This window comes from Schistocerca nitens, chromosome 9 (assembly GCF_023898315.1).
Source record: "Schistocerca nitens isolate TAMUIC-IGC-003100 chromosome 9, iqSchNite1.1, whole genome shotgun sequence".
NCBI classification, from domain to species: domain Eukaryota; kingdom Metazoa; phylum Arthropoda; class Insecta; order Orthoptera; family Acrididae; genus Schistocerca; species Schistocerca nitens.
The window spans coordinates 515,188,613-515,216,543 of NC_064622.1; the positions used below are offsets into that span (position 1 = coordinate 515,188,613).

Here is a 27,931-nt window from a genome sequence, read left to right on the forward strand (position 1 = left end):
GAGCCAGCCATGATAAAACTCTTCCATCTAGTGGGCAAGATGTATGAGACAGGTGAAATACCCTCAGACCTGAAGAAGAATATAACAATTCCAATTCCAAAGAAAGGAGATGCTGACAGGTGTGAATATTACTGAACTATCAGTTTAATAAGTTTATGGTAGCAAAATACTAACACTGATACTTCACAGATAAATGGAGAAAACAGGTAGAAGCCAAACTCGGGGAAGATCAGTTTGGATTCCGAAGAAATGTAGGAATATGTGAGGCAGTACTAACCGTATGCCTTATCTTAGAAGGTAGATTAATTAGTAGCACACCTGTGTATGTAGCATTTGTCAACTTAAAGAAAGATTTTGACAGTGTTGATTGGGATACTCTCTTTGAAATTCTGAATGTAGCAGGGGTAAAATACATGGAGCAAAAGGCTATTTACCACTTGTACAGAAACCAGAGAGCAGTTAAGAGTTGGGGGGCGTGAACAGGGAACAGTGGTTGAGAAGGGAATGAACAAGCATGTAGCCTGTTTCAAACATTATTCACTCTATATATTGAGCAAGCAGTAAAGGAAACAAAAGAAAAATTTGGAGTAGAATGGAGAAGGAATAAAATCTTTGAGGTTTGCCGATGACATTGTAGTTCTGTCAGAGGCTGCAAAGGACTTGACAGAACAGTGGACTGGAGTGGACAGTGTCTTGAAAGGAGAATATCAGATGAACATCAACAAAAAGAAAACAAGCATAATGGAATGTAGTGGAATTAAATCAGGTGATGCCGAGGGAATTAAAATAAGGAATGAGACATTTAAAATAATAGATAAATTTTGTTATTTGGGCAGCAAAATAATTGATGATAGCTTAAGTAGAGAGGATATAAAATGTATACTGGCAATGGCAAGAAAAGCATTTCTGAAAAAAGAAAAGAAATCTGTGAACATGGAATATAGATTTGGTAAGAATTAAGAAGTCTTTTCTGAAAGTATTTAGATAGAATGTAGCCATATATAGAAGTGAAACGTGGACGATAAATGGTTTAGATGAGAAGAGAATAGAAGCTTCTGAAATGTGCTGCTACAGAAGAATGCTGAAGATTAGATGGCTAAATAGAATTGGAGAGAAAAAAAATTGTGGCACAACATGACTAGAAGAACAGACTGGTTGATACGACATGTTCTGAGACATCAAGGAATCACCAATTTTAGTGTTGGAGAGAAGTGTGGTAGGAAAAAATTGTAGAGGGGGACCAAGAGAAGAAATATGGTAAGCGCATTCAGAAGGATGAAGAGGCTTACATAGGATAGAATAGCATGGAGAGCTGCATCAAGCCAGTCTTGACAGAAGACCACAACAACAACAACTGTAGCTTACTTTCTCACCATCACTCATCATAACAAAACTACAGATATGCAAGTGCAACCACTGGTTACAGCTAGTGTTAAGTAAAACCTTAAGTTGGCTTCAATCCTATCATAAATATATGTAGGCTTCATGTTGCATAGCTAAAACGTCTTGCATAGTGGGCATCTTTGCACTTGTGTGTGCAAGAAACACTGCTTAAATTATGTAACTGTCTTTTGTTTATTGGGTATAATCTCCACTGGAGGAACAGCCTTAGTGAAGAGCCAGTTGAGTGAGGTATAAATGTATAAATGGTGAATATCATTTCTTTTGTCTTCCCCTTATCTGCAGCCTACAGGAGAGGACTATTATGGTGCGAGTGTACCAGGGGATAATGGGACATTCTTGCTATGTGCCACGGTGCACACTATTGAGAAAATTTAGTGACTAGGCATTTGCAGCTGACCGCAGACTTATTTATTGCCTCAACGTATGTTTCACGTAAGAACCACAAAACAAGATAAGAGAAATTTGGGCTTTTATGGAGGCATACTGACAACCATTTTTCCTTCACTCCATTTGCAAGTGAAGTAGGAAAGGAAATGATTAGTAGTGATACGTGATACACTCCACCATACACTGTACAGTGGCTTGTTGAGTATGTATGTAGATGTAGGTATGTATGTACTTTCTGACCTTGCCATACAGCTGTGCCTTCATGTGGACTTCAGTCTACAGTGTCTGCTATGGGGCTCCACCCTTGGTATTTTAATTCCTTCATTGCCTGTTCAGTATAGAAATGAAATTTCATTGGTAATAGTAACCAACTTGGCTTTAAGCCTTTTCCAATTTTAGTCTGTCATACCAGGCTGTCAGTGTTAATTAAGCCTGTCTGCTTCGTGTAACATTTTTATTACCTTTCACATTATAAAATGGCTTCTTTAAATATACCTGTGCAATGTGTGTGTCCTTTTTCATAAATTTGTCCTCTGGTTTTAGCTGCAGTACTGAAATTGTTTCTCTTTTCTCCCTTTCCTTTATCGATAATGTTCTGTTTTGAGCATTTTTTTATACGTGTGGTGCTAGACTGTCTGTGTGGCAGTTTCACATCTATCCTGCCCTTGCTTTCTTCATAAAGTCAATAATTATATTCTTTTCAAAATATTTGGAATTTCTGCCATTTTACAAATTCTATTCACAAGCTTGCATTTTTCCCACTCCAGTCATTTGTTTGAAGTCCGTAAATGTTATGCTGGCATTCCATTACTCTTGTTTTAATTTCATTGATGTTCACTTTATTATCTCTTTTGAAGACAGTATCCTTTCAGTGCAGCTGATCTTCCAAGTCATTTACTGTGTCTGATAGCATCACGAACCTTAAAGTTTCTATTATTTCTTTGAGCTTTAATTCCTTTTTCAAAACTTGTCCTCATTTCCTTCCTGTAAATAATTTGTGTTAGTATTTCACAACCATGACTTATTACACAAATGGCTTTAGACACTGTCAGCATCTGCGTTCTTTAATACCGTAATTAATATGTTCATGTTGAATTCTGATATTTCATTCATTTCTTACATCCTGTGTACTAGATGGAACACTTTGTCATCCTAAGACATCAGTAATTCTGAGGGAATGTCCTATACTCCATGTGTTGTTTGGAGATACGTCGTTCTGTAATCTTCACGCTGTATCATATTTCCCACTGCACCTCCTCCTTCTCTCTCTTCACTTTCTGAGTATTGTCTTTAGGTTTATTTCCTGTATGCAGTCTCCTACATGTTCCTTACAGTTTTCAGCATTTCTTTCTTTGTGTAGGCTATCTGAGGTCTTGATGTTCATACGGTTGTGCCTTTTTTCTCCAAAGATTTCGAGTTTTAGTATATGTGGCATCAATATTTACCATAGTTAGTCTGTAGCTTTACATTTCTCCTTTGCCATTTTCCTCTTTTTGTTACTCTCATTTATTAGACTTTTTAAGTGCTGTTTGCCTCTTTCATGTGTGGCATTTTATATGTTCTAGATTGACATCTACATCCATACTCTGTGAAGTGCATGCCAGATGGTACGTCCCATTGTACCTTATATTAGTGTTTCTTCCTGTTCATGAATTGCTGGATGAAAGGACTGCTCAAATGTCTTTGTGACATTTGTAATTAATCTAATCTTATCTTTGCTGTCCCATAGTGTGTGATGCACAAGAGTCTTAGTGTATTCTACCTGGTGTAGGTGATATTACTCAAGAATTATGAATGTCCTTGTGAGAGCCACCCGTGAAAAAATTGTTGCATCTTTTAAGCAAGATATATTGAACAGGTGAAATACCATTGGGCTTCAAGAAGAATGTAAAAATTGCAATATCAAAGATGTCATGTACTGGCATATGTGGGTATTACTGAACCTTAAGATAAGTAAGTCATGGTTGCAACAGATTAACGAAAATTAGCAGTAGGAAACCTAGGGAAGATAAGGTTTTGTTCTGGAGAAATGTAGTAACACATGCAGAAATATTGACTCCACAGATGATCTTAGAAGATAATTTTAAAAAGGCAAGCCTTCATTTATACAATTTGCAGATTTAGAAAATAATGTTTGACAACATTCACTGAAACTGTGAAGTAGTTAGGGGTAAAACACAGGGAGCAGTACCTTATCCACAACTTGCACAGAAGCTGTACTGAGAGCTGAAGGATGTGATTGGAAGGTAGTAATTGAAAAGGAATGTGAAAGGGTTGTAGCCTGTCAATCACGTTATTCAATCTACACATTGAGAAAGTATTTGACTATGTGAGACAGGAAAACAAAGATATCAGAGAAAAGATTTGGACTGAAATTCAGTGTCATTGACATTCCGATTTGGATAGAGATGGTAGAAAAATTAATAGATAGCAACTTGAAAGGAGGTCAGACACACACCAAAGTAAAACAATGATAATCAAATGTAGTCAGATTAAGATAGCTTATGCTGTGGGATTAGGAATAGTAAATTAGACAATTAAAGTGGTGGACAAGTTTTGCTATTTCTGCAACAAAATAACTGATAATGGCAGAAGCAAAGGGAACACACTTCCCTGATGTGTAGGTTTCATGCAAGCAGCTCAATGAAGCAGGCCAACAATACTCCAAGATGCCTGTTGTGCAAGGCAGCCAACATGGCAGTGGATTGCAAACTATTATGTGCCTCTGACACGCAAATTGCCCTGAAATGTAGGCCAATAAGGCCAGCCAATTCTATTTCCATACACTATATCTGTTCGGCAGGGCAGCCTTGTCAGACACTCAGATCATTGCCAAACGTTGTATGTAGATTATCAGCTAAAACACTGATTTAGTTTGTGCTGTGTGCCGGCATCCAGTAAAACATGCATAAATAGTAATTAAAAGTGACACCAGAACGACAGAACACAGAAAAGGTGTACCGTATTTACTCGAATCTAAGCCGCACTTTTTTTCCGGTTTTTGTAATCCAAAAACCCGCCTGCGGCTTAGAATCGAGTGCAAAGTAAGCGGAAGTTCTGAAAAATGTTGGTAGGTGCCGCCACAACTAACTTCTGCCGTCGAATTATGTAGCGTGGAAGACGAGCTTTTTTTCACCGCCCCGAGTTTTGACCGCTGCATTTTCATACATTATCCAACGAAGTAGATACAAATTCCGTATTGTTCATCTTCGAATGTAGCAGCATTTCAACGTACTACGAAAATCCGACTGGCAAGATTGTTTGGGATGTTTGTCAATATGGCCAACTCTACGTTCTGAATTTTGTCCTACCTCTGACAAGAGATCTTCGCTAATAAGAACTTTTATGAATTGCGAATCGCATGCAGTATTCTTTTCACCGTAAGAATAATACCGTACGAATATAAACATTTTGCCATGTACTCTTTCGTGTTTGCTGCTACCTCATTTAAATCCTGTCTGCCTAATAAACTACAAAACTAGAGTGTGAGAACAGCAAACGCGGAATAATATACACATGTCATGTTTATATTTGTATTGTTCTTATGCCTAATAGTGATACAGTCAGAAATGAAGCATGGCAATTGACAAGAATTTTAAATCTAAGATGACTAATTTCTGTGCAGAATGTAATGTATTACAGAGGCGTCTGCAAAGATTTTCAACCGGAGAAAAATTTACTCTGAACTCTGGTTCAGAACATCTTCTATCATGCGCAGTCTATTATTTGGTTCTTGTTGATCATTATCAAAGAAAGCAGCAGTGTAAGTAACAGCAAATGGCAAGCAGTCTCTTGCCATTGTTTCGCTAATGAGACGATTCCTCTTATATATATATATATAAGAGGAATCGTCTCATTAGCGATATATATATATATATATATATATATATATATATATATATATATAGACACACACACAAAGATGATGTGACTTACCGAACGAAAGCGCTGGCAGGTCGATAGACACACAAACAAACATAAACACACACACAAAATTCAAGCTTTCGCAACAAACTGTTGCCTCATCAGGAAAGAGGGAAGGAGAGGGAAAGACGAAAGGGTGTGGGTTTTAGGGGAGAGGGTAAGGAGTCATTCCAATCCCGGGAGCGGAAAGACTTACCCTAGGGGGAAAAAAGGACGGGTATACACGCGCGCGCGCGCACACACACACATATTCATCCACACATATACAGACACAAGCAGACATCTTTAAATATGTCTGCTTGTGAGATGTCTGCTTGTGTCTGTATATGTGTGGATGGATATGCGTGTGTGTGCGCGCGCGAGTGTATACCCGTCCTTTTTTCCCCCTAGGGTAAGTCTTTCCGCTCCCGGGATTGGAATGACTCCTTACCCTCTCCCCTAAAACCCACACCCTTTCGTCTTTCCCTCTCCTTCCCTCTTTCCTGATGAGGCAACAGTTTGTTGCGAAAGCTTGAATTTTGTGTGTGTGTGTGTGTGTTTGTTTGTGTGTCTATCGACCTGCCAGCGCTTTCGTTCGGTAAGTCACATCATCTTTGTTTTTAGATATATTTTTCCCTTGTGGAATGTTTCCCTATATATATATATATATATAAAAGCGGCAGTAGCGCGCACAAAAGCAAGCCATGCTGCGAACGGCGACAAGTCGTAAACACTCACTATCAGAATGCGACAAACAATGCATGACACAGTCCAGTAATGCATTTTCAGCTTAGAGTGACGTAAACATCTATAACAAAGAGAACGGCACTTACCAGATCAAAGAAAAATAAGCAATCAATTCAAACCAGACGAAGCACATGAAAAAGGAATGGTACCCTTATAAATACAGACGGAACACCTAACGCATAGCAATGGCTACATGGTAAAGCTTAACTGCTAAGCTTAAGACTTGAACCAAACTACTGTAGCTGTATAGTCATTCATTCGACCTAAATTGTGTCTCATATTAGAGTGGACAAACTTTGTTTCGATTTGGATCTGCGGCCTAAAACTCTTCTCTCCCTTGGACTTTCAAGTCTCAAATTTCAGGTGCGGCTTAGATTCGGGAAAATTTTTTTTCCTTGATTTCGAGTCTCATTTTTCAGGTGCGGCTTAGATTCGAGTAAATACGGTATCTGTGAGTGGCAGGTTTGCAAATCTCACGTGAATGAGTCGGTAGAGCATGACAGCGCCATGCTGAAGGTCCTGTGTTCAATCCCCACTACTGACAATTTATTTTAACTGTTTACGTGAAACTTTTATATGGGAGAACATTTTCCTAACATGTAAAAGGACTTTTCAGAGTTCATAGTAATGTTCTTTTGGCAGTATGAATTTGCTTCGTTAGTTGAAAGTAGAAAACCTATAGAGTACATTTCTATAGATAGGTGTGGTGTTCTGTTGGATATGTGCAACAGAACAGACACAACTCGTGATGAAGCAGCTAGTTCATTTGTAGTTTCCAGAATAAACATAAACAATCAGAACAGTGAAATAAAGAAACAATTGCATCATGCATGTGGAAGTATGATTAGTCCCATATAACACTTTCATGCATAATACAGTAAAAATAATGTCATCATTGGGATATGAACCCAGGACCATTGGTACGACAATCTAATGCTCTACCAACTTCCCCATGGAAGCTATACATATTAATCACAGTTATGCTCAGATGACAGCACATAGTACAAACTAAATTGGAGTTTGGTTGATACTGTTTCAACAATCAATGTTTGGTACAGATCTGAGTGTTGCACATCGGGAGGTTTGGTTGTCAGTGGAAAAATTTGAACATGAAGCTATAAAGCTGCCAGCCTCTTGTTGTTAAGGGGAGTTTGCAGGGCCTATATGGGCAATGTTAAATTAGTATACTTCATGTACCTTTATCTCTGGAACCAATGAAGATAAGACTGTAAATTTTTACAGCTGACTTATCCGTGTTATTTATGTCTACTAAACCAGAATTAAGAGATGAGGTACAAAAGAAGGAGAGATATATATGTATTTTCAATTATGCTATTTTTTATCAGAAATAATTGTACACATAATGCCCTAGATGGCCTTCTATTCAAGTTATTTCTATGGTCGTGCTTCAGTAGGTACAATATATTGTAATGAAATAGGTGCCAAAGTTTCATATAGCTATCACAAGTAGGTTTTGATATAAAGGAACATTAAGCATAAAAAATGTCATTTTGAGAAAATCTCATTTAAAGTATAAAATGATAAAAATTGACTTGTAATTATAAATTAAGTCTCAAAAACACCCACCAGCATAGTCAGCATCACCGTCTTTGCCAGTTTCCTTCTCCAAAAGCTTCTTTCTTCTGATTGATCTTGCTTCTTTGGTGGTGAACTGAGCTGCACACTATGCCTTGGTGAGTCTCATCTTCTCCAATAACTTCAAGCCCTTTACAGTATGGTAGCCTGGAATGATGTTACGATGTTGTAGAACTCTTATTCTTCCCATATTTCCATCATTAAATGTTAATACAGCATCACTAACTCTCCATTTTAGTGTATTGAGCCCTACAAAAACATTTTTAGGCACTCATGTCCAGCTAATGTTATTGAATGATTCATTAGGATTCTGTGTTCGCCCATGTAAACACTTTCGGAGGAGGTCTGGGTGAGCTAGGTCCCTATAAATTGGTTTTATTGCTTCCATGACAGCTTCAGGAATAGAGTTCATGTGTTCGAAAGACACTCTTGTACTTCAGCCTTCCAGAATTTACACCACGATTCAGGTCCAGGTGGTCAGAGTGCACATGTCGGTTTTCTGTCGGTTGAAAGTTTGTGGAAGTGTGTGGCCCAGATTGCTTTTCTCATACTTTCTAAATCATTTCCATTATTCCTGATGGCCATTCCATAATACTTCTGGAGCTGATTTATTGTTTTATTAGTCAGACAACCTCTAAGTGGCTTGCCATCAGACAGTGTGGTGGTGCGAAAAGATTGTTTTAATTTTCTGAGACGTGTGCTCATCCTCTTTTTGCACATGCACAGCACATTACAATTTCTTTATGACAATATTTTTATATGGATTTGCTTCAACAACACCCTTATTGCCTTAGAATCTCCATCCCCAAGGAACTGGGTGTATTGTACACCCCTTTCCTGCAGTGATCTCCTAAACATTTTCATTACGGCATCAGCTTCCGTTCCTCCACTAGTTCCTTCATAATTTTTCTGGCAGTTTTAATGTTCATTTTTTCCATTTTTGTCACAGGAGCTGTGGCAGTGTTTTTTAAGTGCCTCAAAATCAATTACTTTGCCTGTGTCTACATTTGTGATTGTGACAACTGAGTAGTTCAACATGTTACCCCACTTTTGCCATGTCCCATCAAATACAACTGGTACATCAATGTTGCCTTCATTCACTTCAACTGCTTCATTTGTTGCAGCCTTCATTGACAGGGAAGCAACAGAGTCAACAGCGTCTCCTATAACTTCAGTATACCTCTGAATTTTTGTAGGTGGTGATGGTAGATTCATAACCGAACAGAAACACTGAGCTGCACTAAGACCTTTTTTGATAGCTCTCATGGCATAGAAAAGTCTTAAATTTACCTCAAAAAGATTATTCTTGCATTCATTTGACGTTACAAATGACTTTTTGCTGTCACAGTCAGTGCAAATAATTACTATTTTCGTAGTGAGTCCTATTCTTGCAGAAAAATCTTCTTCAATGATTACTTTTCTGACACAAATATTACTGCAGAATGTATCACACAACACCTGAATTAAAATGTTCACATCACACAAAGCATATCCCAGACCAGAAGTACTATTTTCTAAATTATCCTGGAGTAATCCTAGTTCCTCAAATTGTTTATGTAATTTAGCTTTACTTGCATTGGGTGAGGTCACATCTCCCTTGTTCTCTGGTGGCACGTCAAGGTTATTTGATTTTACACTGCTTATGGGTTCCAACTCTTGAACAACACACAATTTTATACTTCCAGTGTATTGGTTTACACCAAACTTACGTTTCTTGAATAGGCTAGCACTTCTAGGCATGTTTTTATTACGTCAAACTGCACCAGATTACACCGAAAGTCACTGTTTCACTCAAAACAAACAAACAAATGCCAAGTAACTGCGAAATACAGTGTGACTAACGTTGAGTGCCATGTGTTTTCTGTCAGAGATTTAAATCACAGCCTACTATAAAATGTAGGTTCCGAAATATTCACATATAAACAGATGCACATCCGAAATCTGGTGATCTCGCAGATACACATGTAAGACTTCAAAATTAAAAATAAAATACTTCTAAACGTCACTCACAGATAATTTATGCACAATTTTCTGCAGGAAAGAGTACATAATATTCTAGGGCATGTTTTGTAAAATGTGAAAATTTTCAAATTTTTGCCTGAAGACTCCTCTTAAGATGTCAGTTGCACATTCACTGTCAACCATATTAATTGGTAACGTTTCTCTAAGTTTGTGAAGTTCCAACATGTAAGCAGCTTTCCCTAATGAGTTGAGTCCATCTCGTCATTGCTTCCCTTGCTACAAACTTGGGGGTGAGTAGCTGTAGAAGTGAAATGTGTTTTTTTTTTTGACATTATCTGGAAGACTAATTATGATTTCGTTCTCCATTGTATGCCTTTCAAACACTCAGTGGCTCAGTTGTATGGCGGGATTACTCTCACAGTGTCCACTGTTTGTTCCCCACCCAGTACTCTTCAGTAGCTTTTGACTGTTAGTGTTATTAAACTATATATTGTTTGGTGTATACTGAAAAAATTTAAATGCTGATTTCTGTGATCTGGAGATTAGGTTTTACAATTATCATTACATCTTCTGTTTCCAGGTACTATAACAGTATATTTGATGATGCATCGACACTCAACTACACATATTACAATGGCTCTGTTCCACCTGAGGATTCACTTGCATCATTTATAGCTAACTTCTCTACAGTTTTGGCACAGTCATTGTTCTACATGGCAACGAAAACAAAAAACACTAATGCATCTGTTGATGCAACTCTGGTGAGATTGGTTATTTTGCATTTTTGTAGTTGTATACAGGCACAATTTTTATATGAATAGCATTTACTACATAATGTTAAATGCATTATCATTGTTGACTGTCTGGATTTTTTTACACACACACACAAAGTTATGCAATGAAGCAGCAGTAATTCTAATTTGCTTATAAAAATGTCTCTGCTATCTAGTACACTATTTTGTAAAACTGTACAAGTAATCAATTTTTTTTTCTTCTGTAAGTCTAGTTCTCTACCTTTTGTGCACTGTTTCATCACACAAAATTGCTTATATTTTCATATCGTAAGTGGCTGTATCAGTGTTTTTTATTTCTAAGTGATATTTTTTAATTATCTAAAAGTAATTTTTAATTATCTGCATTTTTCTCTACATAATAGCAACCATAATGTGTGACTGTTCTAATTATGTTGTTGCTAATTATGATGATGATGATGATGATGACGATGATCATGGTCATCATCATGATGACGGCAATGATGAGTATGTTACCTAACAAGAGCAACTTAAATCTTATCAGTTGTGCCACCACAGTATTGTTCACACCACAGAAAGAGAGAGATAAAGAGCAACAGTGCACAATCTGTTGGTCTTACAGGTAGAGTGCTGTGGTGCTCTATATCTAACTACAGTTGTTGATTGGGACTCCTTGGATGCTGTCACTTTGCTAGCATTTGTTCACGTTTTGTTGTTGTTGTTGTTGTCCAGAGACTGGTTTGATCCAGCTCTCCGTGCTACTCTATCCTGTGCAAGCGTCTTCATCTCTGAGTACCTACGGCAACCTACATCCCTCTGAATCTGCTTAGTGTGTTCATCTCTTGGTGTCCCTCTATGATTTTTTCCCTCTGCACTTTCCTCCAGTACTAAATTGGTGATCCCTTGATGCCTCAGAATATGTCCAACCAAACGATCCCTTGTGCTAGTCAAGTTGTGCCACAAATTCCTCTTCTTCCCAATTCTATTCAGTACCACCTCATTAGTTATGTGATTACGCATCTAATCTTCAGCATTCTTCTGTAGCACCAAATTTCAAAAGCATCTATTCTCTTCTTGTGTAAACTATTATTGTCTATGTTTCACTTCCACACATGGCTACACGCCATGTAAGTACTTTCAGGATGGACTTCCTGACACTTCTATACTACTTCTACGTCTACTACTACTACTACTACTACTACTACTACGTGATCAGGTCCAGTGGACCGCTTGCATCTACGAGTTTCCTCCTCCACTGTATTCTGTCCATTGCTGCTATCCACCATCTGTTCACATCTATTGACACTTGGTTTAAATCTTCACGGAGTCCATCCCTCCAACACTTCTTGGGTCTCCCTGGCGGTCTCTTTCCTGTAGGTGTGAAATCCAGGAGCTTCCGAGGCGATCTGTGATCCTCTATCCGGGCCACATGGCTGGCCCACTGCATTCGTTTGACTTTGACGGTTCCTGCTATGTTGGGCTGCTGGTATAGTTCCTCAAGCTCTTTGTTGTATCTGATCCTCCATTCCCCTGTATCTGCATCCAGAACCTGACCGAAGATCTTCTGAAGCACTTTTTCTCTCAAAAACAAGGAGCTTATAGAAGTCCTGTTTCCAGATACTCCATGTCTCACAGCCATATAGAACAACAGGCTGGATCAGGGTTTTGTACAGTCGAATCGTTAACTATCTGGAGAGATATTTGGACCAAAGCAGTTGTGCTAGGCTGTGGTAAGATCGGTTTCCTGCTTGTATTCTGGCATTGATCTCTGCTTCACGTGATGAGTTCTCATTTAAAAGTGCCCCTAGGTATTTGAATTCTTGCACTCTCATGTAGGAATGGTCCCCAACCTGCAGTGATTGTAGATGATCGGCAGTCTGACAATGACCACGCGTCATAACGAGGTACTCTGTCTTGGCTTCGTTTATGTTTAGCCCAAATTTGCTGGCAGCCTCCTTTAGTGCTTTGGTCATTTGCTCCAACTCCTCTTCCGACCTAGAGAGTAAACAGATGTCGTCTGCATAGGCTAAGTATGCCAGTCTTTTTCCTTCAATGTCAATCCCTTCGTTCTCTTGGAAGGTCTCGCGTACGATCTTCTCGAGGGAAAAGTTGAACAGGGTAGGGGACAACCCATCTCCTTGCCTGAGTCCTGTCACAATTTCAAACTCCTCAGTTACGCGATTTCCCATCTTCACCTTTGCACGTGTTTTGTTCAGACAGATCTTTATCAGATTGATGAGTTTCTCTGCTATGCCAAACTCCCTTAAACAGTTGAGCAGGCTCTTGCGATGTATGCAATCATAGGCCTTCTTAAAATCAACGAATAAAATATGCAATTCTTTACTATATTCACCCAGTTTCTCAGTGAGCTGCCAGAGACTGAAGATGTGATCTACTGTTGACCGTCCTGGCTGGAAACCTCCCTGGTACTCCCCAATCTCCGATTCTGCCACTGGCTGAATTCTATGTATGAGGCAATTGGACAGGATCTTATAGCAGACATTAAGCAGGACGATTCCTCTATAGTTGTCACGTTTCAGTTTGTCGCCCTTCTTATGTATTGGAAAAATCAGAGCTGTTTTCCATTCTCCTGGTAGTTCTTCTTTGGTCCATATTGCCTGTATCAGTCGGTGTATTTTTTCTGCAAGTTTCTTTCCTCCTGCCAGGATCATTTCAGCCTGTATTCCATCCTCACCTGGACTCTTATTCTGTTTAAGGTGTCTCGTTTCTATCTCATCCAGGGTAGGTGGGGGGTAGTCTGCATCGGCTGTAATTGGGTACTGGAATCAAACTGCAGTTCAGGTTCATCACAATGTAGCAGCTGTCAAAAGTACTCTTTCCGTCTCTCAGCTATATCCCTATCGTTCATCAGGATCTTATCACGGGAATCTTTGACAAAATTCTGCTTGGCCTGGTGACCTTTGCAGAGGTACTTCACCTTCAGAAACATTTCCCTAGTCTTTTGTCCTCTGAAGTCTGTTTCTGCTTCTATACTCAATGTTAACAAATTTCTGTTCTTCAGAAATGCTTTCCTTGCCATAGTCGGTCTACATTTTATATCCTCTCTACTTCTCCTTTCCAGACACTGCCCATTGCATTCAAGTACTCTTCCATATCCTTTGCTGTCTCTGATAGAATTATAATGTTGTCAGCAAACTTCGAACTTTTTCTCTCTTCTCCATGGATTTTAATTACTACTCTAAATTTTTCTTCTGTTTCCTGTACTGCTTGCTCAATATACAGTTTGAATAATGTCAGGGATAGGCTGCAACTATGTCTCACTCCCGTCTCGACCACTGCTTTCCTTTTGTGCCCCTAGACTCTTAACTGCCATCTGGTTTCTGTACAAATTGTAAATAGCCTTTCAATCCCTGTATTTTACCCCTGCCCCCTTCAGAATATGAGAGAGAGTATTCCAGTCAACATTGTCAAAGGCTTTCTGTAAGTCTACAAATGCTAGAAACATAGGTTTGTCTTTCCTTAACCTATCTTCTAAGATAAGCCATAGGGTCAGTATTGCCTCGTGTTTTCCAACATTTCTACAGAATCCAAACTGATCTTCCCCAAAGTTGGCTTCTACTATTTTTCCATTCATCTGCAAAGAATTCATGTTAGTATTTTGCAAGTGTGACATATTAAACTGATATTTTGACAATTTTCACACCTGTCAAGATCTGCTTTCTTTGGAATTATTATATTCTTTTTGAAGTCTGAGGGTATTTAGCCTGTCTCATACGCCTTGCTTACCAGATGGAAGAGTTTTGTCATGCCTGGCTCTCCCAAGATTATAAGTAGTTCTAACAGAATGTTGTCTATCCCTGGGGCCTTGTTTCAACTTGGATGTTTCAGTGTTCTGTCAAATACTTCATGCAGTATCATATTTCCCATTTTATCTTCATCTATGTCCTTTTCCATTTCTATAATATTACCCTCAAGTACATCACATTTCTATAGACCCTCTATGTACTCCTTCCACCTTTCTGCTTTTTCTTCTTTGCTTAGGACTGATTTTCCATCAGAGCTCTTGACATTCATACAAGTAGTTCTCTTTTCACAAAACTTCTCTTAATTCTCCTGCAGGCAGTATCTGTCTTACCCTTAGTGATATACACTTCTACATCCTTCCATTTGTCCTCTAGCCATGCCTGCTTAGCTGTTTTGCATTTCCTGTTGATCTCATTTTTGAGATGTTTGTATTCCTTTCCACTGCTTCATTTACTGCATTTTTGTATTTTCTCTGTTCATCAATAAAATTCAGTATCTCTTCTGTAACCCAAGGATTTCCACTAGCCCTCGTTTTTACCTACTTGATCCTCTGCTGCCTTCACTGTTTCATTTACTATTCACATTGTAGGATGTATTAATATGCATTTTGTCTAAAAATTCTTCGTACTAATCTCAATGTATATTGAAATGATTAAGATACTTCAGTCGTCAGATTCTGGGGAACTGAGAGCATCATGTGGGAATGAATGTGTGTGTGTGCATCTCTTCAGTCAAAAGGCAAACATATCGTTGGAATTTTAAATGTCAGAACATTGCCAAAAGTTGGCAAATTAAAACAGCTAATGGATGTACCAGAAAAACTCAAATTCTAGCACTATAATCTGCAGTGTGGTACAGCATCTGTGACGTAGGCAAAGATTACCTATTGAGTGCTCAGTTTCACATTTTTTTTGTGAAATAATTTCAGTCCTTTCAATCATATCAGCAAATAAGGTATCTGCATTAATCAAATGTTTTGCATTCATGATGTCCTGCAGTCTGAACAAATTTGATGAATAGTGTGTGTGTGTGTGTGTGTGTGTGTGTGTGTGTGTGTGTGTGTGTGTGTGTGTGTGTGTGTACACACTAATCTACACATACATACGTACCCACAACACTCGCTGCAACAGTAACACAGTTTCCTGTCAAATCACTGAAGTTAAGTGCTGTCAGGCTTGGCTAGCTTGTGGATGGCTGCCTGTCCGGGTCTGTCGAGCGCTGTTGGTGAGTAGCCTGCACTCAGCCCTTGTGAGATGAGTTGAGGAGCTACTCAATGGAGAAATAGTGGCCCCAGTCGTGAAAGCTGAGAACATTTGGGAGAGCAGTATGCTGACCACACGCCTCTCCACATCCGCATCCAGCCTTGTGAAGCAAAGTTTCAGTCCAGCAAATCCAAACTGAAAACAGCTAGAACACCAAAGTCCGATCATGAAGTTCTAAAACCAAACTCTACATTTTCCATGAAAACACTTCATGTAAATGGAATCATTTCAAAAACTGAAAATGCTATGCAAATTGAAATACTTGCACACTGCCAAGAAAGGAAAAGATAGGTATTGGAATGACACCTGAGTTAAAGCAGTAGATTGTAGCCTCAAAATGTGGTGACTATGACATTCTTACAAATCAGAAAATGACAAGTTCCTCAAAATTAAAAAAAAAAAAACAAATGTCAAAAATCAATTATGTGGAAGAATGTAAATAGCAGCATACTAGAAACTACTACCAGAAATTTAAAAAACTTCACAGTTGTCAATTCTCAGTTTATGCCTCAGGCTTATATGCTTATTTTCAGAACACTGGAAACATACAACAAAGAAAACTAAGAGCCTTTTGCAGGCTATTTTCAAACTTACTAAATTGTAGAAGTCCCAGAAATCAATTCACATTGTTAACCCACTCAAATACAGACTCGGCAGTCCTGACACTGAAAGAAATCAAACAAATAATTTGCAATGTGGAAAATAATAATGCACAGGGAGAGACTAAATAATTGCTGAAAAGTTGAAAAAAGTGGCAGCAAACTTACTCAGATTCATCAAGAGATATTTCAGGACGTCTGTCTTAGTGAGAAAACCCCCAAAAGAATGTAAGCATGGATTAATCTAGCCACTTCATAAGAAAGGAGATCAAACTTGTATAAAAAAAAATTAGAGATGAATATCCTGATATAAGTCTGCTGTAAAATCTGCTCTAAAGCTGGGCTTAACAGGTAGAAAACAAGAGCATACTTAATTGGAGATTATTGGAAAAGGTTTAATAAAACCTTAAAACACCCTCCAAGTTTGCAAAACTAAATTTACATTTCACAAACTTCACAGTAAATCACTTAAAAGTTTTACTTTCTGGAGGTCATAGTGTACTGAGAACATTCTTTTCATGTCTGTGCTAGGCTGGGAACTCTTAGAACAACTCTCATACAATACATGTAAATAAATCTTCATTTTCCTCCACTAGCATATATTTGAGATGTTGCATCATGAACAGATGTGTGTGTAACTTTATGGAATTACATCCCCCGTATTGTTTGGTCATGTTTTATACATCGGTAGCAGGTGCTTCTTCTTGTGTAGCTGAGAATGAAATGTTGATAGTTACAGTTTTGTTATTGTGAGAAATAGTTCACTCCTTGCACCATTAAAGGCAAACAGGGCGATGCAGTTTTTAATAGATTGGGTCCAGATTTGGGAAAACTGATTCAAATACATGTCTGACTAGCCAGATTTTGGTTGTCTAGAGGTTTCCTAAATCACTTAATGGTTAATCTTCTAGAAGATAAATTCTAGTCTTCGTAGCTTAGTTTTTCCTTCTTTACTGCTTAGGTAAGCCACATTCAGACATTTAAGCATCATGCTCTTTGTGAAATGAGATCTCAGTATAATCAACATTGTGTAAATTATGTTTTTACTTGTTGATCTTTCCCACTTTTTGTTGCATTACAAAACTATTTTTCTAATTTTTTTAAGGTGGATGAGTTGCTCCATTGCTATCTAGAGAGTATGAACTGCTCAATCTTCAATGCTGCAACATTCCAGAGCAGATTTGAAGATAAGCCACCTACATTTTACATAGGTGTCAATGCTTATCCAAGTGTAATGGCACAGCTGACAGGGCAGACATTGGCATACCTGACGGGGCAGCTCACGAACAAAACCAAGGAGCAGTGTGTCGCTGATCCTCAGAGCCAGGTTTGTACTTAAACCTTTAGAGCGTATTCTCAATTTAAAGTCTATGTTGAACACGTGAAGAGCAAACTGTTATAGATGACACTCGTTAAGATATTAAAAATAATTGGGTTCCATTTTATCTCATTTGTTCCAAACTATAACTTTAAATTTCAAGCACATTAAGGTCTCATTATGGAGAATTGAATCTGTTTATTCCCCTGTTTATTATGTTTTATATCCAATCAGCAGCATTTATTGTTTTCCACTAATTGCGATAGATTTCAAAGCCATAAGACCTATTCTTCAGGCACATAATGTGTTGATGGAGTTGTTATGCGTCCATGAATAGAAGAGAGAAATGGGCAAATGGTGTACTGAAGTGACCAGTGTGAAGTCTAGTTTTGCAAGAAAATATTGTTTGCTTGAAAGTAATCAATGTAATTAAGGAAAAGTTAATTATTGATTTGAGGAAAAATTGAAATATTTCACTAACAGTTGCTGCTAGCTACACTGACAAGGCAAAATGTTATGACCACCTGTGTGTTGATTCACTTTTCAAACACAGTACAACAGTGATTATACTTGGAATGGATTCTGTAAGTCCTTGATAAGTTTCCACAAGTATGTGGCATCAGTTGTGTAGTCACAGGTCACTAAATTGCTTCAAATTACTGAACAGTGGTTTCTGTGCACGCAGTTGGGCCTAATGTAAGTTCCAATAGTCAAGGATCAGGGGCATTTGCTGGCTTAAGACATCATTGCGTATTCACTATCGTGCTCCTCAAACAACTGCAGCATGTTTCTGGCCTTGGGTCATGGAGAGTTATTCTGCCAGAAGATGTCATCACCTTCAAAGAAAACTTCAATCGTGAAGGGATACAGGTGGTCGGCAATAAATGTTCACGTAGTTTAATCCTAACTGACGCTGGTGTCGGGTCAACACAAGAACACGTAGGGGTCATGTGGTGTGGAGCTCCATATTCGACAGTGGCCTTTTAATGTGAACTCCGAAACAAAACACTTGTGCCTGCACCGGCATTGTACTCTGTCGGCAGAGCTACCGCAGATCGCTGCCTGTCCTGGATTACAAAGTGGGGGCTCCTCCGACCTCTACGTTTTGTGATGAGATGTGGATGCCAGTACCGTATGGCCTACGCATTATTCTGCTATCCTTCAGTGCTCACGACAGTAGTACACCAACAGCTGACCAGCTTGTCTGTTTCAGAAATATTTCCATCTGAAGTGCCACAGCAATGTGCCCTTTGTCAAAACCACTCATATCAGTGGATTTCTGCATTTGTGGTCCGTATCTTTGCTATAATGGCTGCCCATTCATATTTCTTCCACTTACATTCTTTCCTTACTGCATCACATGCCCACAACACCACCAGGAGACATTCAGCCTCATAGTTGGCAGTGGTCATAATGTTTTGGTTCATCAATATACGTAAAAAGTATCAGAAAGGTCATCTGTTCAAAGCCTAGCCGTCTAGGGAAACATTCCACACGGGAAAAATATATTTAAAAACAAAGATGATGTGACTTACCATACGAAAGCGCTGGTAGGTCGATAGAAACACAAACAAACACATAAATACACACAAAATTCTAGCTTTCGCAACCAATGGTTGCTTCGTCAGAAAAGAGGGAAGGAGAGGGAAAGACGAAAGGATGTGGGTCTTAAGGGAGAGGGTAAGGAGTCATTCCAATCCCGGGAGCAGAAAGACTTACCTTAGGGGGGAAAAAGGACAGGTACGTACACACACACACACACACACACACACACACACACACACACACACATCCGCACATATACAGACTCAAGCAGTCACATATGTGCAAGAAAGTTCTTGTTCCAGACATCATTAATTCCGTAATCTCATCACATGCCTGTACCATTTTAAATGTCTTTTCGCCACGTCTCTGGTAATGTATGTGGGATATTTCATTCACTTCCTAATTTCTTTATGTGGCTCTGTTCTTCATCTCAAAATTCTAAAACTTCTTGAAAAAGTCCATTTGTATGGCTTCAAATCTTTTTCTGTCTTGTTTATCATGTCCGAGGATTCCACTCCATACAAACAAATGCCTCTCTCTCTCTCTCTCTCTCTCTCTCTCTCTCTCTCTCTCTCTCTCTGTGTGTGTGTGTGTGTGTGTGTGTGTGTGTGTGTGTGTGTCAGATTCAGAAGACCATTTGGCTGAAAGCTTACTTTTTTGACAGTCTTTTTGTTGTGCCTATCTGTGACTTAGCATCTCATCTGTTTGGTGAGTGGCAATCTAATCTTTTCATTATATTGTAACAATATAGAAGAGCTGCTGAGTTGCAGAAAGACACAACAAAAAGACTGTCGGAAAGTTAGCTTTCAGCTAACAAGGCGTTTGTCAAAAGTAATCAGACACACACACACACACACACACACACACACACACACACACACGAGAGCGCCCGCACGCGCAAATGCAACTAACACACACATGAGCACAGTCTCTGGCAGCTAGGGCAAGACTTGTTTCATTTCATCCCAGATTTTGCATTGTTTGACTTTTCATTATGTTGTGATTATTCCACCCTGGATTTTCCATTGTTTGATTTCATCTATGATAATGATATATTGCTTAGTCCCTAAGAAGATATACTTTGTTTTAGAAAAATTTGTTGTTAGTCTGGCTTGCTGTGCATTTGTACGATTTTCTTCATCACATGCTCAGTATGAGACTCATCGCCAGCTAATATTATTTGACCATTGGCAAATGGTAAACTATAGATAATCCCCACAGAAATGCGAAAACTCACTTTAGTACAGCACTTGCATCCCAATCACTTGGGACCTGTATAAGATCAAAAGGCACATGGTGTCTAGTAGATATTAGTTGTATCTGCATCTGAAGATGATAACTACTGTGGATCAGAAAATTCACCTCCTGAAGATAAGAAATAGCCTGACATTCTGTCATAAAATTATATGGCTTTCCGAAGTGAATTTTCTTTCCATCATTGTACATCAATTTTCACTGATTGATCAAAGCCGTAGTCAAGATCCGCCAGGGTAGCCGAGACTGCTAACACGCTGCTTCCTGGATTCGGGTAGGTGCGGCGGCCCCGGATCGAATCCACCTGGCGAATTACCGACGAAACCCGGTCTGCCAACCAGCCTGGATGAGGTTTTTAGGCAGTTTTCCACATCCTGCTTGGTGAATACTGGGCTGGTCCCCGTGTGTGTGTGTGTGTGTGTGTGTGTGTGTGTGTGTGTGTGTGTGTGTGTGTGCCTGTCCTTTTTTCCCCCTAAGGTAAGTCTTTCTGCTCCCGGGATTGGAATGACTCCTTACCCTCTCCCTTGTTCTGTCTCAGTTAACACGGCTCACAGACATCTGAACACATTCGCACTATTCCGTGGATTACACTAGACACAGACAGGTGGGGTACACTAATTCCTTCCCGGGGGGTGCAGCGTGGCAACAGGAAGGGCATCCGGCCACCCCTTAACATTAACATAGCACATCCGACCCTTAGCCCCACTTTCAAGGCAGAGGGCTGTGTGCTTTAATGGATGGGTGACAGGGAGTGCAGCTAAGTGTTGACGACTCTACTCTCTCCTATACTGGGCACATGCCTTTGAGTCCTCTTTTGCGACAGAGTGAGGTGACGCAGTTATTAGCACACTGGAATTGCATTCAGGAGAATGATGGTTCAAACCCACATCCGGCCATCTTGATTTAAGTTTTCCGTCATTTCCCTAAATCGCTTCAGGCAAATGCTAGGATGGTATCTTTGAAAGGGTATGGGTGCAGCTAGGCACTCAATTCACCACCTTGTAGTCAGATTTAGGCCTTCTGTGATTTTCCAAAATCCATATATTCCAGGATGGTTTCTTGCAATGCATCTTTATCTACATACTCACATACATACATACCTACTTACATACTCCTCAAGCCACCTTACGGTGCACGGTAGAGGGTATCATGTACTGTTACTAGTCATTTCCTTTCCTGTTCCATTCTCAAATAGAGCGGGGGAAAAATGACTATCCAGTAGCCTCTATACCAGCCCTAATTTCTTGCATCTTATCTTTGAGTCCAGTTTCTTGCACAAAGAGCATTGTCTTCCCACGTGGATTCCCATTTGAGTTCATGGAGCCATCTCCGTAGTACTTGCATGCCAATTGAGCCTACCAGTAACAAACCTAGCAGCCTGCCTCTGAAATTTGTTTGATCTCTCCCTTCAATCTCACTCTTGTTGACAACTTAGATCCATGGCTCTATGGGGACAGCACCACAGTTGAGCCTTACCATCAGCTTTTACCAACTGAAATCAGGACACTCATCTGACCAGGCCATGGTTTTTAGTCATCTAACTTCAAACTGATATTGTCATGAGCCCAGGAGAGGCACTGCAACCAATGTCTTCGTGTTAGAAAAGGCAGCTGTGTTAGTTGTCTACTGCCATGGCCCACCAAATTTCACTACACTGTCATAATGGATATGTTTGTCATACATCCCACATTGATTTCTGCAGTTATTTAACATTAGTGTTACTTGTCTGTTAGTACTGACAACGCTAAGCAAATGCCGCTGCTGTCGGTCATTAAGTGAAAGCTGTTGGCCACTGTGTTGTCTGTGGTGAGAGGTAATGCCTGAGATGTGGTAATCTCAAGTTACTCTTGACGCTGTGGATCTCGTTGAATTCCGTAGCAATTTCCAAAATGGAATGTCCCATACACCTAGTTCCAACTACCATTCTATTGCTGTCCCGTGGCTTTTGTCACCTCAGTGTATTATTTTGAAACTTGGAGTGTGTTCAAGAATTCTGCAGTGAACTGATGTCAAGGATATTGATCTGCAATTATGTGGGTCTCTTCGTCCACCTTCGTTATTTACAGGAGTCACCTGCACTTTTTTCTAATCGCTTGGGACATTCCGCTGGGCGAGGGATTCGTGATAAATACAACCTAAATAAGGGGCTTATTGCTGCAGAGTACTCTCTGTAAAACCAAATTGGGATTCCTTCTGGACCTGGTGACTTATTTGTTTTCAACTCTTTCAGTTGCTTCTCTATGACACGGTTGCCTATTTCTATGTTCTCCACGAAGGAGTCTGCACAAACATTCAAACGATGGTATGTTTCTACACTCTTCCTGCATGAATGATTTTTTAAACATGAAATTTAAAACTTCAGCTATCCTTTTCTTGTCTTCTATTGCCACCTCAGACTAGTTGAGTGACTAGGAGAAACCTTTGACCCGCTTCGTAATTTTACAAGTGACCAGAATTTTCTTGGATTCTCAGCAAGAGCTTTCACCAAGGTATAACAGTGGAAGCTGTTGTTTGCTTCAGGTATTGATCTTCTTATGGACACACGAATGTCTACTAACTTTTGCCTGTCAACATTTCCGCATTCTTTTTTGAACCGAGAGTGTAACAGTTTGCTTTCTCAGCATTTTTTGAATTTGTTCTTTTATCCACCTACTAGGCACTTATATGTCCAGAACGCTATTTACATTCTGTTTAAACTTTGACCATAATTCCTCTCATCCTTCTATTGGAGCTAAATGATGTCCATTGAGTGGGATGCAAACAACTGCTTGTCTGCTTTTTCTAGCATAAATACTCTTCTAGCCTTCTTGACTGATTTATTAACTTTAGTAACGATTGTCATTATGATGGCATTACATCACTAATCCCTGTCTCTATACTGACACTGTCAATAAGGTCAGACCAGTTTGTAGCCACAGGGTCTTAAGTATTTCCATTGCATGTGGGTTGTCTAACTAGTTGTTCTCAGCAGTTTTTGTGGAACTGTGTGTTCAAAAGTACATAAAGACTGTCTGCCCAGGCTGCCTGTGGGGAATCCATAGACACCCCAGTCTGTACTTGGCAGATAAAAATTGCCCAGACCAATACTGTTTGCTCTGGGTATTTTCACACTACAGAGGGTAGACTTTCTCAAGATGATTCTACAATTGACACAGCAGAGTTGGGTGGCCGGTGAAAATGTCCCGTAATAAACTTGAGTTCACCTAGCCCTGCTACTCGTGTCCAGATTCAATTTTGACCCGCATAGTCACAACATTTTTACAACAGCAATGAGCACCCCCCCCCCCTCACACCCCCCCACCCTTCATATGGCAACTAATCTGTCTTTCCTATATACACTAAATATTTTGGAGTTTTCGACTTCAGGTTTCATCCCGCTCTCTGTCCCAAGAATAAGTTGAGTGTGACAACTTTGAGGCCAGTAAGTTCAGAAACTTTTTTATGAATACTTCAACAATTAATTGTTAAAATTTTGACAGTCAAAGTATATTTACTTTGTACATGATCTGATATTTGATTTTGATATTGCTCTTTGCTTATTGATTGGTGAGCATTCATTTGAGGACCTCAAACTACTGCCTGATCTAAAAAAAAAAAAAAAAAAAAAAAAAAAAAAAAAACAAACCAACTGTGTCCATTCCACAAATATTCTGGTAACTTAGTAACCACTTCCTTTGTGTAGTCTGTTCCTAACCTGTGAAAGAGTCCTACAACTCTCCAGTGCAAAACACAGATCCTGAAACCTGCAGCCATGACCATCACAGAATCAGTTGAGCCTCTGGTTGAGGCTCTCCACTTGGCTCGAAACCAACTGATTCAAACAACTCTGGGTACGATGCCGCAAATTGTGTGTTTTGCTTGCATCCCGTGAGTGAGACCAGCAGTCTTCACCGCTTCAGCCAGCCCCACCATAGGAACAGAGGATAGCCTTAGAACCCAAGTAACAGGCTTCGTTGGTGCTGGCGTGAGCAACAACTTGGAGGCTTTTGCACCCTGCACCCTCGATAGCCACAGGAAGGGGCCTCCTCCACATCTCAGGTGGGGCCACCCAGCAGACACATTGACTGCACACAGAATTCCTGCCAACCCTGGATGCTATTTCCCCAGGGGGCTCCATAACGCTCCTAACATTGGCGCTTCCGATAGTTAATATACCCCTCCCCCTTCGTGCCTGCTCCAACCTTGCCAGAGGAGCGGGCAGCTCTCACTTACAGAGAAAATGGGCACAGCCAGACAGTCAGCGTCCACATTGAGTAATCCAAAAGCGTAAAAAGTTGCCACTCGCCCTTCACTGAGCACGGATTCCAGCATCTGGTACACTGGAAGATGCTTTGATAGCAGAGCCTGTGTGCAAACCGAGCAATACCTGACATGTCCCGTGCTACATTCCAGCCACTCCAGCACTGTTAATCTACATCTATACTCTGCATGTTATGTCCTGCCTACTCATCAAATAGGGGGTGCCTAGAAAACCTGCTTTCTCAGATCACTAGACAACAATTCAAGCAAATCATATTAATGAATTTTATTGCAGAAAATAAATGACGGTACTCAGCTTTGAGAAATACAGATGTGTCACAAGCAAAGGGTGACAGGTGAATAAGAAATCTCTTCAGTATATACGATTCCAATACAAGTGAAGTACTACAGTAGATGCTTCTATCCAGGTCACTGGTCTTGACGCTTCTGTAGAACTCGTAGAAGTGGGTGCGGCCAGTCGGGTGCAGTGCTTATCTTCTCTTCGCGTAGAGGGTGCTGCTGTCGCTTTGTCGTCCTAGAGAGGTATCGGTCAGTGTGCTGTGACTGACGTCCTCTTCACAGCCCTGTCTGCTTTATCGTTCCCAACTGTCGTGCCAGCGCTTGACATTACAATGGGACACTGCGAGGCACTGTATGGTGTGTGGCAGAGGGTATCCTGTACGACTTCCGGTGGTTTCCTTTCTTGTTCCACTTGCAGACAGAGCAAGGAAAAGCTACTGTCTGTATGCCTCTGTATGAGCCCTAATTTGTTATATCTCTTCTTCGTGGTCTTTATTCAAAATTTATGTTGGCGGCAGTAGGAGCATTCTGCCGTCAGCTTCAAATGCCAGTTCTCTAAGTTTTCTCAGTAGTGTTCCTCAATGAGAACGTCAATTTCCCTCCAGGAACCTCGATTTGAGTTTCTGAAGCATCTGTATAATACTTGTGTGTCGTTTGAACCCACTGATAACAAATCTAGCAGCCCATGCAGAAGCTCTGCATGCTGAGATTTTAAATTTTCATGCACATCGTTCCCTTGTTGCATTTGTGCCTAAAAAATGAGATAAGATGGAACTTCTAAAATAACGATGGCAAGATGTCACCTGGCTGCATATCAGTACTCTCTAATGAACTACCTGCTACTGGCCACACGGCTTACGTGTTTCTTTCATCCAGTCATTATGTAGCTGTCATTTTGTGCTTTTATCCAACTGTTACTGAATGGAGCACATAGTTATTTCTTCACAGATCCTTCACAATTATTTGTAAAATAATTGAAATTCGTTATGCAAATGAAAGCTTCCAAATAATTCCCAGCTGTAGCATTTCATTTCAAGGTGCTGACAGTCAACAGTTGCAAAACAAATCTCCAGGAGTGACCACTAAGCAACTTCCTCATAAGAAAGACAGTTTGAACAGTAAATAGAAAAATAAATTTCCTTCTACCCGGCCGTGCTCATCATATCACACATTTTATCTGACAGAGTGCACACTTCCTCTGCCCCCCTCTCCCTCCCTCCTCTCTCTCCCTCACTCCACACTCTCTCTCCCTCACTCCACACCCTCTCTCCCTCACTCCACACCCTCTCTCCCTCCCTCCACCCCCTCTCTCCCTCTACCCAATATCTCCCCACCACCACCCCATATCTCTCTCCACCCTCCACCCATATCTCTCTCCACCCTCCACCCCATCTCTCTCTCCCCCCTCCATCCCATCTCTCTCTCTCCCCCCACCACCCCATATCTCTCTCCCCCCTCCACCCAATATCTCTCTTCCAACACCCATATCTCTCTTCCAACACCCTATAATCTCTCCCTCCCTCTACCCCATAATCTCTCCCTCCCTCTCTAGCCCATTCTCCCTCCCTCTCCCCCTCACACCATTCTCTCTCTCTCTCTCTCTCTCCCTCTCCCTCTCCCTCTCTCTCCCTCACACCATTCTCTCTCTCCCTCTCCCTCTCTCTCCCTCACACCATTCTCTCTCTCCCCCCCCCTCCACACCATTCTCTCTCTCTCTCTCTCTCTCTCTCTCTCTCTGTCCTTCTCTCTCTCTCTCTCTCTCTCTCTCTCTCTCTGTCTCACTCTCATTCCCCCTCCACACCACTCTCTCTCTCCCCCCCTCCACACCATTCTCTCTCTCTCTCTCTCTCTCTCTCTCTCTCTCTCCCCCCCCCCCTCCACACCATTCTCTCTCTCTCTCTCTCTCTCTCTCTCTCTCTCTCTCTCTCTCCCCCCCCCCTCCACACCATTCTCTCTCTCTCTCCCCCACACCATTCTCTCTCTCTCCCCCTCCACACCATTCTCTCTCTCTCCCCTCCACACCATTCTCTCTCTCTCCCCCCCACACCATTCTCTCTCTCTCCCCCCCTCTCTCTCTCTCTCTCTCCTCCACACACCTTTCTGTCTCTGCCCCCCTCCACACCATTCTGTCTCTCCCCCCCTCCACACCATTCTGTCTCTCCCCCCCTCCACACCATTCTGTCTCTCCCTCCCTCCACACCATTCTGTCTCTCCCTCCCTCCACACCATTCTGTCTCTCCCCTCTCCACACCCTTCTGTCCCTCCCTCCCTCCACACCATTCTGTCTCTCCCCCCCTCCACACCCTTCTGTCTCTCCCCCCTCCACACCCTTCTTTCTCTCCCCCCTCCACACCCTTCTGTCTCTCCCCCCTCCACACCCTTCTGTCTCTCCTCCCCTCCACACCCTTCTGTCTCTCCTCCCCTCCACACCCTTCTGTCTCTCCTCCCCTCCACACCATTCTGCCTCTCCCCCCTCCACACCATTCTCTCTCTCCCCCCCTCCACACCCTTATGTCTCTTGCCCCCCCTCCACATCATTCTCTCTTTCCCCCCTCCACACCATTCTCTCTCCCACCCCTTCCACACCATTCTCTCTCTCTCTCCCGTCCCACCCCACTCTCTCTCCCGTCCCACCCCACTCTCTCTCCCATCCCACCCCACTCTCTCTCCCATCCCACCCCACTCTCTCTCCCATCCCACCCCACTCTCTCTCTTACCCCACTCTCTCTTCCCTTTCCACCCCCTCCTCTCTCTCCCCTTTCCACCCCCTCCTCTCTCTCCCCTTTCCACCCCCTCCTCTCTCTCTCTCCCCTTTCCACCTCCTCCTCTCTCTCTCTCCCCTTTCCACCTCCTCCTCTCTCTCTCTCTCCCATTTTCACCCCTCTCTCTCTCTCTCTC

General features: G+C 41.0%; 1 protein-coding gene across 1 annotated transcript in view; it reads left to right on the forward strand.

The window, feature by feature from the left end:
• Positions 1 to 27,931, forward strand: part of LOC126204387 (nicastrin) — a 102,407-nt gene that overhangs the window by 73,555 nt on the left and 921 nt on the right. Inside the window, exons 8-9 of the mRNA XM_049938758.1 lie at positions 10,580 to 10,760; positions 17,483 to 17,704. Coding sequence (XP_049794715.1) covers positions 10,580 to 10,760; positions 17,483 to 17,704 — 403 coding nt within the window. The remainder of the gene's footprint in view (positions 1 to 10,579; positions 10,761 to 17,482; positions 17,705 to 27,931) is intronic.